The sequence below is a fragment of the Oncorhynchus mykiss genome, chromosome Y (assembly GCF_013265735.2).
Source record: "Oncorhynchus mykiss isolate Arlee chromosome Y, USDA_OmykA_1.1, whole genome shotgun sequence".
Lineage (NCBI taxonomy): Eukaryota > Metazoa > Chordata > Actinopteri > Salmoniformes > Salmonidae > Oncorhynchus > Oncorhynchus mykiss.
Genome location: NC_048593.1, coordinates 47,525,182 through 47,544,679, shown reverse-complemented (window position 1 = coordinate 47,544,679; position 19,498 = coordinate 47,525,182). Strand labels below are relative to the sequence as shown.

The 19,498-nt window shown below is 41.8% G+C and overlaps 1 protein-coding gene across 2 annotated transcripts in view; it reads left to right on the top strand.

The window, feature by feature from the left end:
• Nucleotides 1-19,263, top strand: part of si:dkey-71l1.1 (uncharacterized protein LOC569883 homolog) — a 31,501-nt gene extending 12,238 nt beyond the window's left edge. For both annotated transcript variants that reach the window (XM_036967445.1, XM_036967446.1), the window contains exons 8-11: nt 17,034-17,110; nt 17,965-18,067; nt 18,428-18,540; nt 18,615-19,263. In XM_036967445.1, coding sequence (XP_036823340.1) covers nt 17,034-17,110; nt 17,965-18,067; nt 18,428-18,540; nt 18,615-18,641 — 320 coding nt within the window. In that variant the 3' untranslated portion in view covers nt 18,642-19,263. The remainder of the gene's footprint in view (nt 1-17,033; nt 17,111-17,964; nt 18,068-18,427; nt 18,541-18,614) is intronic.
• Nucleotides 19,264-19,498: the final 235 nt, after the last annotated feature.

The following is a 19,498-nucleotide window of genomic DNA, read 5'->3' as shown; positions in this document are numbered from 1 at the left end:
TACCACACACACACTGCTTTATACCACACGCACACTGCTTTATACCACACACACACTGCTTTATACCACACACACACTGCTTTATACCACACACACTGCTTTATACCACACACACACTGCTTTATACCACACACACTGCTTTATACCACACACACTGCTTTATACCACACACACTGCTTTATACCACACACACTGCTTTATACCACACACACACTGCTTTATACCACACACACACTGCTTTATACCACACACACACTGCTTTATACCCCACACACTGCTTTATACCACACACACACTGCTTTATACCACACACACACTGCTTTATACCACACACACTGCTTTATACCACACACACACTGCTTTATACCACACACACACTGCTTTATACCACACACACACTGCTTTATACCACACACACACTGCTTTATACCACACACACACTGCTTTATACCACACACACTGCTTTATACCACACACACACTGCTTTATACCACACACACTGCTTTATACCACACACACTGCTTTATACCACACACACACTGCTTTATACCACACACACTGCTTTATACCACACACACACTGCTTTATACCACACACACTGCTTTATACCACAGACACTGCTTTATACCACACACACACTGCTTTATTCCACACACACACTGCTTTATACCACACACACTGCTTTATACCACACACACTGATTTATACCACACACACTGCTTTATACCACACACACTGCTTTATACCACACACACTGCTTTATACCGCACACACACTGCTTTATACCACACACACTGCTTTATACCACACACACACTGCTTTATACCACACACACTGCTTTATACCACACACATTGCTTTATACCACACACACTGCTTTATACCACACACACACTGCTTTATACCACACACACTGCTTTATACCACACACACTGCTTTATACCACACACACTGCTTTATACCACACACACACTGCTTTATACCACACACACTGCTTTATACCACACACACTGCTTTATACCACACACTCTGCTTTATACCACACACACTGCTTTATACCACACACACTGCTTTATACCACACACACTGCTTTATACCACACACACACTGCTTTATACCACACACACACTGCTTTATACCACACACACACTGCTTTATACCACACACACTGCTTTATACCACACACACTGCTTTATACCACACACACACTGCTTTATACCACACACACTGCTTTATACCACACACACTGCTTTATACCACACACACTGCTTTATACCACACACACTGCTTTATACCACACACACTGCTTTATACCACACACACTGCTTTATACCACACACACTGCTTTATACCACACACACTGCTTTATACCACACACACTGCTTTATACCACACACACACTGCTTTATACCACACACACACTGCTTTATACCACACACACACTGCTTTATACCCCACACACTGCTTTATACCACACACACACTGCTTTATACCACACACACACTGCTTTATACCACACACACTGCTTTATACCACACACACACTGCTTTATACCACACACACACTGCTTTATACCACACACACACTGCTTTATACCACACACACACTGCTTTATACCACACACACACTGCTTTATACCACACACACTGCTTTATACCACACACACACTGCTTTATACCACACACACTGCTTTATACCACACACACTGCTTTATACCACACACACACTGCTTTATACCACACACACTGCTTTATACCACACACACACTGCTTTATACCACACACACTGCTTTATACCACAGACACTGCTTTATACCACACACACACTGCTTTATTCCACACACACACTGCTTTATACCACACACACTGCTTTATACCACACACACTGATTTATACCACACACACTGCTTTATACCACACACACTGCTTTATACCACACACACTGCTTTATACCGCACACACACTGCTTTATACCACACACACTGCTTTATACCACACACACACTGCTTTATACCACACACACTGCTTTATACCACACACATTGCTTTATACCACACACACTGCTTTATACCACACACACACTGCTTTATACCACACACACTGCTTTATACCACACACACTGCTTTATACCACACACACTGCTTTATACCACACACACACTGCTTTATACCACACACACTGCTTTATACCACACACACTGCTTTATACCACACACTCTGCTTTATACCACACACACTGCTTTATACCACACACACTGCTTTATACCACACACACTGCTTTATACCACACACACACTGCTTTATACCACACACACACTGCTTTATACCACACACACACTGCTTTATACCACACACACTGCTTTATACCACACACACTGCTTTATACCACACACACACTGCTTTATACCACACACACTGCTTTATACCACACACACTGCTTTATACCACACACACTGCTTTATACCACACACACTGCTTTATACCACACACACTGCTTTATACCACACACACTGCTTTATACCACACACACTGCTTTATACCACACACACACTGCTTTATACCACACACACACTGCTTTATACCACACACACACTGCTTTATACCACACACACACTGCTTTATTCCACACACACACTGCTTTATTCCACACACACTGATTTATACCACACACACTGATTTATACCACACACACTGCTTTATACCACACACACTGCTTTATACCACACACACTGCTTTATACCACACACACTGCTTTATACCACACACACTGCTTTATACCACACACACTGCTTTATACCACACACACTGCTTTATACCACACACACTGCTTTATACCACACACACTGCTTTATACCACAAACACACTGCTTTATACCACAAACACACTGCTTTATACCACACACACTGCTTTATACCACACACACTGATTTATACCACACACACTGCTTTATACCACACACACACTGCTTTATACCACACACACTGCTTTATACCACACACACTGCTTTATACCACACACTCTGCTTTATACCACACACACTGCTTTATACCACACACACTGCTTTATACCATACACACTGCTTTATACCACACACACACACTGCTTTATACCACACACACACTACTTTATACCACACACACACTGCTTTATACCACACACACACTGCTTTATACCACACACACACTGCTTTATACCACACACACACTGCTTTATACCACACACACACTGCTTTATACCACACACACTGCTTTATACCACATACACACTGCTTTATACCACACACACACTGCTTTATACCACACACACTGCTTTATACCACACACACACTGCTTTATACCACACACACTGCTTTATACCACACACACACACTGCTTTATACCACACACACACTGCTTTATACCACACACACACTGCTTTATACCACACACACTGCTTTATACCACACACACTGCTTTATACCACACACACTGCTTTATACCACACACACTGCTTTATACCACACACACACTGCTTTATACCACACACACTGCTTTATACCACACACACTGCTTTATACCACACACACACTGCTTTATACCACACACACTGCTTTATACCACACACACACTGCTTTATACCACACACACACTGCTTTATACCACACACACTGCTTTATACCACACACACTGCTTTATACCACACACACTGCTTTATACCACACACACTGCTTTATACCACACACACACTGCTTTATACCACACACACACTGCTTTATACCACACACACACTGCTTTATACCACACACACTGCTTTATACCACACACACACTGCTTTATACCACACACACACTGCTTTATACCACACACACTGCTTTATACCACACACACTGCTTTATACCACACACACACTGCTTTATACCACACACACTGCTTTATACCACACACACTGCTTTATACCACACACACACTGCTTTATACCACACACACACTGCTTTATACCACACACACTGCTTTATACCACACACACACTGCTTTATACCACACACACACTGCTTTATACCACACACACACTGCTTTATACCACACACACTGCTTTATACCACACACACACTGCTTTATACCACACACACACTGCTTTATACCACACACACACTGCTTTATACCACACACACTGCTTTATACCACACACACACTGCTTTATACCACACACACTGCTTTATACCACACACACACACTGCTTTATACCACACACACTGCTTTATACCACACACACACTGCTTTATACCACACACACACTGCTTTATACCACACACACTGCTTTATACCACACACACTGCTTTATACCACACACACACTGCTTTATACCACACACACACTGCTTTATACCACACACACACTGCTTTATACCACACACACACTGCTTTATACCACACACACTGCTTTATACCACACACACACTGCTTTATACCACACACACTGCTTTATACCACACACACTGCTTTATACCACACACACACTGCTTTATACCACACACACACTGCTTTATACCACACACACACTGCTTTATACCACACACACTGCTTTATACCACACACACTGCTTTATACCACACACACTGCTTTATTATACACTGCCGTTTAAAGGTTGGGGTCACTTACAAATGTTCTTGTTTTCCATGAAAACAATCATGAAAATAGTTGCAAAATGAATAGGAAATATAGTCAAGACGCAAGGTTATAAATAATCATTTTTAATTTAAATAATTGTCCTTCAAACTTTGCTTTCGTCAAAGAATCCTCCATTTGCAGCAATTACAGCCTTGCAGAATCTTTGGCATTCTAGTTGTCAGTTTGATGAGGTAATCTGAAGAGATTTCACCCCATGCTTCCTGAAGCACCTCCCACAAGTTGGATTGGCTTGATGGGCACTTCTTACGTACCATACGGTCAAGCTGCTCCCACAACAGCTCAATAGGGTTGAGATCCGGTGACTGTGCTGGCCACTTCCTTAAAGACAGAATACCAGCTGACTGCTTCTTCCCTAAATAGTTCTTGCATAGTTTGGAGCTGTGCTTTGGGTCATTGTCCTGTTGTAGGAGGAAATTGGCTCCAATTACGCGCCGTCCACAGGGTATGGCATGGCGTTGCAAAATGGAGTGGTAGCCTTCCTTTTACCCCGTACAAATCTCCCACTTTACCACCACCAAAGCAGCCCCAGACCATCACATTGCCTCCACCATGCTTGACAGATGGCGTTAAGCACTCCTCCAGCATCTTTTCATTTTCTCTGCATCTCACGAATGTTCTTTGTGATCCGAACACCTCAAACTTAGAATGGAAGACCCAGAGTTACAGGAATGGAAGACCCAGAGTTACCTCTGCTGCAGAGGATAAGTTCATTAGAGTTACCAGCCTCAGACTGCAGCCCAAACAAATGCTTCAGAGTAACAGACAGTAACAGTTCCAGTACCAGACACATCAACTGTTCAGAGGAGAATCAGGCCTTCATTGTGAAATGCTGCAAAGAAAACACTACTAAAAGACACCAGTAAGAAGAAGAGACTTGCTTGGGCCAAGAAACACAAGCAATGGACATTAGAAGTACACTGAGTCAGAGAGAGTCAGCACGTCATCAACATACACAGTACAAGACTAGAGACTTGGTTTGTTTTACTTTAACAAACTACCTAGTTAGCTAATAAAAGTTCACAATAGTTTTCCTTTTCATATCTGGTTCCTGGGACACAGTTAGTGTTAACGCTGGAACGCTAATATATGTCCAGGGAACCGTGCTCAAACAAGGTGGTAATACATTGGCAAAGCAGCTAGCCTAGCTGCTAGCTATGAAGCTAGAAGGTGTATGGGAAGGCAGAATGAAATCCCCACAGTCAGGGAGGGCCTCCAGCACATGTCTGGGAAGGCAGAATGAAATCCCCACAGTCAGGGAGCGCCTCCAGAACATGTCTGGGAAGGCAGAATGAAATCCCCACAGTCAGGGAAGGCCTCCAGAACATGTCTGGGAAGGCAGAATGAAATCCCCACAGTCAGGGAGGGCCTCCAAAACATGTCTGGGAAGGCAGAATGAAATCCCCACAGTCAGGGAGGGCCTCCAGAACATGTCTGGGAAGGCAGAATGAAATCCCCACCGTCAGGGAGGGCCTCCAGAACATGTCTGGGAAGGCAGAATGAAATCACCACAGTCTGGGAGGCTTATTACCTGGATGGACAATCGAGGAGAAATAATCTTGTAATAGATGGTATCCAGGAGAGCCAAAGTGAGACGTGGGCTGAATCAGAGGACAAAGTTCAAAAGCTGTTTTCTGAGGAGCTACAACTGGATCAACAGGTAGAGCTGGAATGTGCTCACCGGTCTGGGAAACCAGGGGTCACTAGGGGTGAGAATGGAACCAGACACCGGTCTGGGAAACCAGGGGTCACTAGGGGTGAGAATGGAACCAGACACTGGTCTGGGAAACCAGGGGACACTAGGGGTGAGAATGGAACCAGACACCGGTCTGGGAAACCAGGGGTCACTAGGGGTGAGAATGGAACCAGACACCGGTCTGGGAAACCAGGGGTCACTAGGGGTGAGAATGGAACCAGACACCGGTCTGGGAAACCAGGGGTCACTAGGGGTGAGAATGGAACCAGACCCAGGCCAATTGTAGTGAAATTCCGCAGGTTCAAGGATCATCTTTCAGTCCTTGAAAAAGCCAGATGCCTTAAAGGGTCTTTCATCTTCATCAATGAGGATTTATCAGATTCAGTCCGTCAAAGAAGAAAGGAACTAATACCAGATATGAAGGCTGCAAGAGAACGAGGTGACATTATCAGATATGAAGGCTGCAAGAGAACGAGGTGACATTACCAGCTATGAAGGCTGCAAGAGAACGAGGTGACATTATCAGATATGAAGGCTGCAGGAGAACGAGGTGACATTACCAGATATGAAGGCTGCAGGAGAACGAGGTGACATTACCAGATATGAAGGCTGCAAGAGAACGAGGTGACATTACCAGCTATGAAGGCTGCAAGAGAACGAGGTGACATTACCAGCTATGAAGGCTGCAAGAGAACGAGGTGACATTATCAGATATGAAGGCTGCAGGAGAACGAGGTGACATTATCAGATATGAAGGTAAAACCCAGATGCAGACCACATCGGATAACCAATAGTTTAATAGTCCCGCAGGGTCAGGCAGGGTCATGTCAGGGTCAGGCAGAGGTCAATAGTCCAGAGAAGTAGGGGAAAGGTACAGGACAGCAGGCCAGGTAAGGGTCAAAACCAGGAGGGCAAGAAAGAGAGACTGGGGGAAAGCAGGCGCTGAGACAAACCGCTGGTAGGCTAGAACAAACAAGACGAACTGGAAACAGACAAACAGAGAACGCCAGTATAAGTCCACAGGGGATAATGGGGAAGATGGGCTACACCTGGAGGCAGGTGGAGACAATAACGAAGACAGGTGAAACAGATCAGGGTGTGACAGACATAGCATACCTGAGGTATGACAAACTGATTGTTCACCCTCCCTCCCAAGGAGTTAGGTAGGAGGAGCGACAGACACAAGTCATTCCAGCCACACACACACACTGACTGAGTATCTCTCTCTCACATTCCAACTGCTGATTCATGTTTGGACGTATAAATACTGTTATTCTAGCAGAGAAAGGTCTGTTCATTGCTCACTTGAATATATGCAGTTTAAGGAACAAAATTCATGAAATACACTGTCTGGTGTAGTCAAACAATATTCATGTATTGGCAATATCAGAGACTCCCTTGGACTCTTCTATTGAGGAAGCTGAGATCTCTATACATGGATACAATATGTTCAGGAGGGACAGAAATAGATATAGGAGTGGAGTTGCAGTTTTTTATTTATTTATTTATTTAACCTTTATTTAACCAGGTAGGCAAGTTGAGAACAAGTTCTCATTTACAATTGCGACCTGGCCAAGATCCTATAGAGGGTTCAATCAGGACTCACTCACTAGGAACACTACAATACCTGGCCCTAAGGTAATCTACCACAGGTCCTACAGAGGGTTCAATCAGGACTCACTCACTAGGAACACTACAATACCTGGCCCTAAGGTAATCTACCACAGGTCCTACAGAGGGTTCAATCAGGACTCACTCACTAGGAACACTACAATACCTGGCCCTAAGGTAATCTACCACAGGTCCTACAGAGGGTTCAATCAGGACTCACTCACTAGGAAAACTAAAATACCAGAGGCTGGCCCTAAGGTCCTACAGAGGGTTCAATCAGGACTCACTCACTAGGAACACTACAATACCAGAGGCCCTAAGGTAATCTACCACAGGTCCTATAGAGGGTTCAATCAGGACTCACTCACTAGGAAAACTACAATACCAAAGGCTGGCCCTAAGGTACTCTACCACAGGTCCTATAGAGGGTTCAATCAGGACTCACTCACTAGGAAAACTAAAATACCAAAGGCTGGCCCTAAGGTAATCTACCACAGGTCCTATAGAGGGTTCAATAAGGACTCACTCACTAGGAAAACTACAATACCAAAGGCTGGCTCTAAGGTACTACAGAGGGTTCAATCAGGACTCGTTTGTGGATGAGAATAAGAATGTGCAATGGTTAGAAGTGTGCAGTAAGGATGATCCTGAAATGACACTACGTTTGTTTATGAATTTATTTAGGAGTATAGCTGATAAGCCCCTTTAAGAAAATGCACTGTGAGGTCAAACGGTGCCTTGTGGATTGATGATGAGCTGAGAAATGTCATGATACCAAAAAAAAGTAGCAGATAAATCTGGCACTCTGTTTGGTAAGCAAAGTTATTGTAAATTAATACATCTTGTGACCAAACTAAACAAAGGAAAGAAGAAGGGATTCTATCAATACAACATTGATGAAGTGAAGGATGATGGGAAAAGCTGTGGAGAACGTTGAACACTATTATGGGTAGGAATTCAAACATGTCCACCTCTTTTGTTGAATCAGAGGGTATATTAATTACAAAACCACACGACATCGCAAACTACTTTAATTACTATTTTACAAGCAAAGTGGACAAGTTGAGGAATGCTATGATTCCAACTGATGGCTCCATGTTATTATACCCTTAAAAGATTGTTTGAATTTCATCAAGTAGAAAGGGAAGAGGTAGAAATGATGCTGTTGTCATGTTGTCGTTGTCTGCTTTTGATATACAGTGGGGCAAAAAAGTATTTAGTCAGCAACCAATTGTGCAAGTTCACCCACTTAAAAAGATGAGAGAGGCCTGTCATTTTCATCATAGGTACACTTCAACTATGACAGACAAAATTAGAAAAAAAATCCAGAAAATCACATTGTAGGATTTTTAATGAATTTATTTGCAAATTATGGTGGAAAATAAGTATTTGGTCACTGTGGCAAAGAAGGGGGTCGAGTGATAAATGGCAGATATGTGAGAGCAGAACTAATAAACGGACTCTGCCCGATCACTAAAATGGCCACCCCTGTGAGAACTACAGATCACAAAATGGCCGACCGCCAAAACTACAAGTCCCAGAAGCAAGGGGAACCCTCAGAAGGTGGAGCCGACCCACAGATAAAGGGTCAAAAAAAACCAGGAAGAGGAAGAGAGAGTACTGGAAGGATCTATGAACAATAGAGAAAGAGACAATAGAGATTGGCTGGATTTACCGTGTATGAGCTGGATTGTTTTGGATTTACCTGTTGGCGTTTGGACCTGGACCTACCGAGAACACGATTTGTGTACCGAACCCTGCTATCCTTGACCTCGCCTACGGCCTGGGTGGACCAGGACGGAGAAACAAACAAACAGGTACTGTCCTGTTCGAAAGAACTCTCATTCTTGGGTGATTTGGTGACAGTTTACCACTTAATTTGTGACAAACGCTCCTAACCTTGAAGAGGTTTGCCACAGTCACTTACAAACAAGCAAGATTTCTGGCTCTCACAGACCTGTAACTTCTTCTTTAAGAGGCTCCTCTGTCCTCCACTCGTTACCTGTATTAATGGCACATGTTCGAACTTGTTATCAGTATAAAAGACACCTGTCCTCAACCTCAAACAGTCACACTCCAAACTCCGCTATGGCCAAGACCAAAGAGCTGTCAAAGGACACCAGGAACAAAATTGTAGACCTGCACCAGACTGGGAAGACTGAATCTGCAATAGGTAAGCAGCTTGGTTTGAAGAAATCAACTGTGGGAGCAATTATTAGGAAATGGAAGACATACAAGACCACTGATAATCTCCCTCGATCTGGGGCTCCACGCAAGATCTCACCCGTGGTAGGGTCAAAATGATCACAAGAACGGTGAGCAAAAATCTCAGAACCACACGTGGGGACCTAGTGAATGACCTGCAGAGAGCTGGGACCAAAGTAACAAAGCCTACCATCAGTAACGCACTATGCCGCCAGCGACTCAAATCCTGCAGTGCCAGACGTGTCCCCCTGCTTAAGCCAGTACATGTCCAGGCCCGTCTGAAGTTTGCTAGAGAGAATTTGGATGATCCAGAAGAAGATTGGGAGAATGTCATATGGTCAGATGAAACCAAAATATAACTTTTTGGTAAAAACTCGTCGTGTTTGGAGGACAAAGAATGCTGAGTTGCATCCAAAGAACACCATACCTACTGTGAAGCATGGGGGTGGAAACATCATGCTTTGGGGCTGTTTTTCTGCAAAGGGACCAGGACGACTGATCCGTGTAAAGGAAAGAATGAATGGGGCCATGTATCGTGAGATTTTGAGTGAAAACCTCCTTCCATCAGCAAGGGCATTGAAGATGAAACGTGGCTGGGTCTTTCAGCATAACAATGATCCCAAACACACCGCCCGGGCAACGAAGGAGTGGCTTCGTAAGAAGCATTTCAAGGTCCTGGAGTGGCCTAACCAGTCTCCAGATCTCAACCCCATAGAAAATCTTTGGAGGGAGTTGAAAGTCTGTGTTGCCAAGCAACAGCCCCAAAACATCACTGCTCTAGAGGAGATCTGCATGGAGGAATGGGCCAAAATACCAGCAACAGTGTGTGAAAACCTTGTGAAGACTTACAGAAAACGTTTGACCTCTGTTATATACCCTTTGTTGGCAATGACAAAGTATTGAGATATACTTTTGTTATTGACCAAATACTCATTTTCCACCATAATTTGCAAATAAATTCATTCAAAATCCTACAATGTGATTTTCTGGATTTTTTTTTCTAATTTTGTCTGTCATAGTTGAAGTGGACCTATGATGAGAATTACAGGCCACTCTCATCTTTTTAACTGGGGGAACTTGCACAATTGGTGGCTGACTAAATACTTTTTTGCCCCACTGTAATTGATCATGAACTGTTACTAGGTAAAGTCAAATGTATGGTTTTAAGTCTGCAGCTCTATCCTGGATGGAAAGCTATCAATCCAGGAGAAGGCAAGACATGGTCTTTAATGGTAGCTTTTCAAGCAGTAAAGATATACACTGTGGTGTTCCTCAAGGAAGTTGCCTAGGACCACTTCTCCACTCGATCTTTACTAATGATTTACCTTCAGTAATGAACAAAGCAACAGTGGTCATGTATGCTGATGACTCTACAATGTAGAGCGCAGCATCAGAATGTTAATGAGCTAACAGATGTAGTGAGCAGTGAACTAAGAATAGTATGGTGAATGGTAGTAGTAATAGAATAGTGTCTGAGTCGGTTGATATGAACAAATTGATGTTACAAGAAAATGCTCAGAGTATGTAACATCTGGCACACTGAATCAGGTGATTCAATCCCTGGTCCTATCACACTTAGAGGACTGTCCAGTTATATGGTCAATCCCTGATCCGACCACACTTAGAGTACTGTCTGGTTATATGGTCATCTGCAGCAATGATGTATATAAAAAAGATCCAAATGTCTCAAAACAGGGCTACCAGATTAGCTCTTCATTGTTCTAAACAGGGCTACCAGATTAGCTCTCCATTGTTCTAAACAGGGCTACCAGATTAGCTCTTCATTGTTCTAAACAGGGCTACCAGATTAGCTCTCCATTGTTCTAAACAGGGCTACCAGATTAGCTCTCCATTGTTCTAAACAGGGCTACCAGATTAGCTCTTCATTGTTCTAAACAGGGCTACCAGATTAGCTCTTCATTGTTCTAAACAGGGCTACCAGATTAGCTCTTCATTGTTCTAAACAGGGCTACCATATTAACTCTTCATTGTTCTAAACAGGGCTACCAGATTAGCTCTTCATTGTTCTAACCGTATGAATATTATCCAAATGCATCAGAATCTCTCATGGCTTCACGTTAAAAACAAATGTCTATCCAGTCTTCTGATTTTCTTTAGGAATGTTATATTTAAAATAAAAAACACTCAGTATTTTTTCAGGCCAGTTAGTACATACTAGCAACACCGCATAACCACCAAACCAGACAGGTAAATTCATGGCAGCTGAAGACAACCCAAGCCAAGGACAAATCACCTTGAATATACAGTTTTATACAGAGCCATAGCTGAATGGATCTCTTTACCAATCCATATCTCTCAGCTGAATGGATCTCTTTACCAATCCATATCTCTCAGCTGAATGGATCTCTTTACCAATCCATATCTCTCAGCTGAATGGATCTCTTTACCAATCCATATCTCTCAGCTGAATGGATCTCTTTACCAATCCATATCTCTCAACTGAATGGAACTCTTTACCAATCCATATCTCTCAGCTGAATGGAACTCTTTACCAATCCATATCTCTCAGCTGAATGGAACTCTTTACCAATCCATATATCTCAGCTGAATGGATCTCTTTACCAATCCATATCTCTCAGCTGAATGGAACTCTTTACCAATCCATATCTCTCAGCTGAATGGATCTCTTTACCAATCCATATCTCTCAGCTGAATGGAACTCTTTACCAATCCATATCTCTCAGCTGAATGGAACTCTTTACCAATCCATATCTCTCAGCTGAATGGATCTCTTTACCAATCCATATCTCTCAGCTGAATGGAACTCTTTACCAATCCATATCTCTCAGCTGAATGGAACTCTTTACCAATCCATATCTCTCAGGCAAAAAGTAAATCCACCTTCAAGAAAAAACTAAAAGAACATCTAATGTGATAGACCATATGACTGGACAGGAAGTAGAAATAACATCTAATGTGATAAACCATATGACTGGACAGGAAATAGACAGAACATCTAATGTGATAGACCATATGACTGGACAGGAAATAGACAGAACATCTAATGTGATAGACCATATGACTGAACAGGAAATAGAAAGAACATCTAATGTAATAGACCATATGACTGGACAGGAAATAGACAGAACATTTAATGTGATAGACCATATGACTGGACAGGAAATAGACAGAACATCTAATGAGATAGACCATATGACTGGACAGGAAATAGAAAGAACATCTAATGAGAGACCATATGACTGGACAGGAAATAGACAGAACATCTAATGTGATAGACCATATGACTGGACAGGAAATAGAAAGAACATCTAATGTGATAGACCATATGACTGGACAGGAAATAGAAAGAACATCTAATGTGATAGACCATATGACTGGACAGGAAATAGACAGAACATCTAATGTGATAGACCATATGACTGGACAGGAAATAGACAGAACATCTAATGTGATAGACCATATGACTGGACAGGAAATAGAAAGAACATCTAATGTGATAGACCATATGACTGGACAGGAAATAGACAGAACATCTAATGTGATAGACCATATGACTGGACAGGAAATAGACAGAACATCTAATGTGATAGACCATATGACTGGACAGGAAATAGAAAGAACATCTAATGTGATAGACCATATGACTGGACAGGAAATAGAAAGAACATCTAATGAGATAGACCATATGACTGGACAGGAAATAGAAAGAACATCTAATGGGATAGACCATATGACTGGACAGGAAATAGACAGAACATCTAATGTGATAGACCATATGACTGGACAGGAAATAGAAAGAACATCTAATGTGATAGACCATATGACTGGACAGGAAATAGAAAGAACATCTAATGGGATAGACCATATGACTGGACAGGAAATAGACAGAACATCTAATGGGATAGACCATATGACTGGACAGGAAATAGACAGAACATCTAATGTGATAGACCATATGACTGGACAGGAAATAGAAAGAACATCTAATGAGATAGACCATATGACTGGACAGGAAATAGAAAGAACATCTAATGAGATAGACCATATGACTGGACAGGAAATAGAAAGAACATCTAATGGGATAGACCATATGACTGGACAGGAAATAGAAAGAACATCTAATGGGATAGACCATATGACTGGACAGGAAATAGAAAGAACATCTAATGGGATAGACCATATGACTGGGCAGGAAATAGAAAGAACATCTAATGGGATAGACCATATGACTGGACAGGAAATAGAAAGAACATCTAATGGGATAGACCATATGACTGGACAGGAAATAGAAAGAACATCTAATGGGATAGACCATATGACTGGACAGGAAATAGAAAGAACATCTAATGGGATAGACCATATGACTGGACAGGAAATAGAAAGAACATCTAATGGGATAGAACATATGACTGGACAGGAAATAGAAAGTATCAACTGAATGTTAAATGTTTCCTGTCAGGTATTTTAATGATCAATATTGTCTACTTGTTGAACGTTTGTGAAGGCTTGATTGTGGTTGTTTGTAATGTCTTGTTAATTGGTGTTGGACCCCAGGAAGATCAGCTAGCGTTACGGCGTTAGCTCATGGGGATCCTAATAAAATAATAAATATTAGACTGGTGGAAATCTGTCCTTTGGTCTGATGAGTCCAAGTTTTAGATGTTTGGTTCCAACCACTATGTCTTTGTGAGACGCAGAGTAGGTGAACATATGATCTCCGCATGTGTGGTTCCCACCGTGAAGCATGGAAGAGGAGGTTTGATGGTGTGGGGGTGCTTTGCTGGTGACACTGTTAGTGATTTTTTTAGAATTCAAGGCACACTTGAGCAGTATGGTTACCATAGCATTCTGCAGAAATACGCCGTCCCATCTGGTTTGCGCTTAGTGGGACTATCATTTGTTTTTCAACAGGACAATGACCCAACACACCTCCAGGCTGTGTAAGGGTTATTTGACCAAGAAGGAGAGTGATGGAGTGCTGCATCAGATGACCTGGCCTCCACAATCACCCATCCTCAACCCAATTGAGATGGTTTGGGATGAGTTGGACCGCAGAGTGAAGGAAAAGCAGCCAACTAGTGCTCAGCATATGTGGGAACTCCTTCAAACTGTTGGAAAAGCATTCCAGGTGAAGCTGGTGAGAGAATGCCAAGAGTGTGCAAGGCTGTCGTCAAGGCAAATGGTGGCTATTTTGAAGAATCTGAAATATAAAATATATTTTGATTTGTTTAACATTTTTTTGGTTGCAACATGATTCAATATGTGTTATATCATAGTTTTGATGTCTTCACTATTATTCTACAATGTAGAAAATAAAGTAGGTGTGTCCGAACTTTTGACAGGTTTCTGCCGACACATTATATATATACACGTTATATATACACACATATATATATATACACACATATTATATATACACACATATTATATATACACACATATATATATATATACACACGTTATATATACACACATATATATATATACACACATATTATATATACACACATTATATATACACACATTATATATACACACATATTATATATACACACATATTATATATACACACATATTATATATACACACATTATATACACACGTTATATATACACACATATATATATATACAAACATTATATATATATACACGTTATATATACACACATATTATATATACACACGTTATATATACACACATATTATATATACACACATATTATATATACACACATATTATATATACACACATATTATATATACACACATTATATACACACGTTATATATACACACGTTATATATACACACATATATATATATACACATATTATATATACACACATATTATATATACACACATATTATATATACACACATATTATATATACACACATTATATACACACGTTATATATACACACATATATATATATATATATATATATATACACACATTATATATATACACGTTATATATACACACATATATATATATACACACATTATATACACACATATTATATATACACACATATTATATATACACACATTATATATACACACATTATATATACACACATATTATATATACACACATTATATACACACATATTATATATACACACGTTATATATACACACATTATATATACACACATTATATACACACATATTATATATACACACATATTATATATACACACATTATATATACACACATTATATATACACACATATATATATATATATATATATATACACACATTATATATACACATGTTATATATACACACGTTATATATACACACATATATATATATATATATATATATATATATACACACATTATATATACACATGTTATATATACACACATTATATATACACATGTTATATATACACACATATATATATATATATACACACATTATATATACACATGTTATATATACACACGTTATATATACACACATTATATATACACACATTATATATATATACACATTATACATACACACATTATATATATACACACATTATATATACACACATTATATATACACATGTTATATATATATATATACACATTATATATACACACATTATATATATACACACATTATATATACACATGTTATATATATATATATATATATACACAGTATATTCTCTGTGATTCTACGTCAGAATGTCTAATCTAATATATTCTCTGGGATTCTACGTCAGACGGTATGATCTAGTTTATGCTGTGTTTTTCTACGTCAGACGGTATGATCTAGTTTATGCTGTGTTATTCTACGTCAGACTGTCTGATTTAGTTTATTCTGTGTTATTCTACATCAGTCTGATCTAGTAGATTCTTTGTGATTCTACGTCAGGTCCTAACTGGGTGGCGACACTGAATGCTGGGAAAGGAGGAGCTCACGCCAGCTACTACCATAGAGCTAACAAACAGGTACACATTGAAAAACACAATACACACTCACACACACACACACTAGAAACACTCAACACACCAAACCACACCCCACTACACCAGACCAGACCAAACAACACTACACTCCACCAGACCACACACCACCACACTACACCAGACCAGACCCCACTACACCAGACCCCACTACACCAGACTACATTACACCAGACCAGACCCCACTACACCAGACCCCACTACACCAGACTACATTACACCAGACCAGACCCCACTACACCAGACTAGACCCCACTACACCAGACCAGACCCCACTACACCAGACCAGACCCCACTACGCCAGACCAGACTCCATTATACCAGACCAGACCAGACCCCACTACACCAGACTACACTACACCAGACTAGACCCCACTACACCAGACCAGACCCCACTACACCAGACCAGACCCCACTACACCAGACCAGACCCCACTACACCAGACCAGACCCCACTACACCAGACCAGACCAGTTCAGACCAGACTAGACCCCACTACACCAGACCAGACCCCACTACACCAGACCAGACCCCACTACACCAGACCAGACCCCACTATACCAGACCAGACCCCACTACACCAGACTAGACCCCACTACACCAGACCAGACCCCACTACACCAGACCAGACCCCACTACACCAGACCAGACCCCACTACACCAGACCAGACCCCACTATACCAGACTAGACCCCACTACACCAGACCAGACCAGTTCAGACCAGACCATTACTACCAGACTACCACTAGGTGGGGCTGTTGTCAATACCGTCCAACAACTTGTGTGTGTGTGTGTGTGTGTGTGTGTATGTATGTATGTATAAATGTGTGTGTATATAGATCCAGGTGGGGGTAGAGTTTGAGGCCAGTACCAGGACCCAGGAGACGACGGCCTCCTTCGGGTACCAGATGGAACTACCTGAGGCTAACATGGTGTTCAGAGGTACGGTGCGGTGTGGAGGGGTGGTGGGGTTAATATGTAAATATCACAGGAGGTTGGTGGTACCTTAATTGGGGAGGACGGTCTCGTTGTAATGAGCAGAATGAGTGGAAAGGTATCAAATACTTGATGCCATGCCATTCACTTTGTTCCAGACAGTATTATAAGCTGTCCTCCCCTCAGCAGCCTCCACTGGCAAACATGTATTCCTGATGACAAATGTTGACTGCAGCGTGTGTGTGTGTGTGTGTGTGTGTGTGTGTGTGTGTGTGTGTGTGTGTGTGTGTGTGTGTGTGTGTGTGTGTGTGTGTGTGTGTGTGTGTGTGTGTGTGTGTGTGTGTGTGTGTGTGTGTGTGTGTGTAGGCATGGTTAACAGTAGGTGTATAATTGGAGGAGTACTGGAGAAGAGTCTGTCTCCTCTCCCTGCTACACTGCTGATGGGAGCCTTCGTTAATCACCGTGGTGACAAACTGCAGGTGGGGGATGGTGTTGTTGTTTTGGTTATGGCGGTGGTGGTAGTGTGTACTTACCGTAGCGTATCTGTGTGCAGGTGGGGCTGGGAATCAATGTGGGCTAGACTACAACACCCACAACCCTCTACAGAAGGGACTCCCTCACATGCCCCTCCCCCAGCCTTGTGGCCTCGTGGGAAACGGCGTTCCTGTTTTTGGAGGAAGAAAATGGTGCAGCAAGAATTCCCCCCCTAGCGACCACATGGCTACTGTTACATCACTTCCTGTTGAAAAACCTGAACTGGACAGACTCACGAGATGTCAGCTCCACACATAGAGAGCGATAGAGGACTAAATTTAGTATCTGTGACATTATATCATCTGACACAGCATGGGCATTTTGAAGTAGTACATTCTCTTCTTAAACGATTGGCTGATCAATCTTGATGACCCAGTTAAACATGGCTCCAATAGGTTCATCAGGAAGGATCAGCCAATAAAGTTGGAAGTCCCACCCAGTTGACTACATTAAAATGGTGGAATCCATCAATGGCACTGTCCATGCTAATATAGCCTTTTGGCCACTAGAGGTCTCTATCATTCTCTATGACTCCCCCACACCTCATAATGCATAATGGACAGCTCATAGTAATAGCTGGAATCAAACCATGTGTTTGATACCATTCCAATGATTCCGCTCCAGCCATTACCACGAACCCATCCTCCCCAAGTAAGGTACCACCTGTGCTCACCTCACATCCCCCATAATGCACCTCACCTCCCATCCCCCATAAGGCACCTCACCTCCCATCCCCCATAATGCACCTCACCTCCCATCCCCCATAATGCATCTCACCTCCCCCATAATGCACCTCACCTCCCCCATAATGCACCTCACCTCCCCCATAATGCACCTCACATCCCACATAATGCACTTCACCACCCATCCCCCATAATGCACTTCACCCTCCATCACCCACAA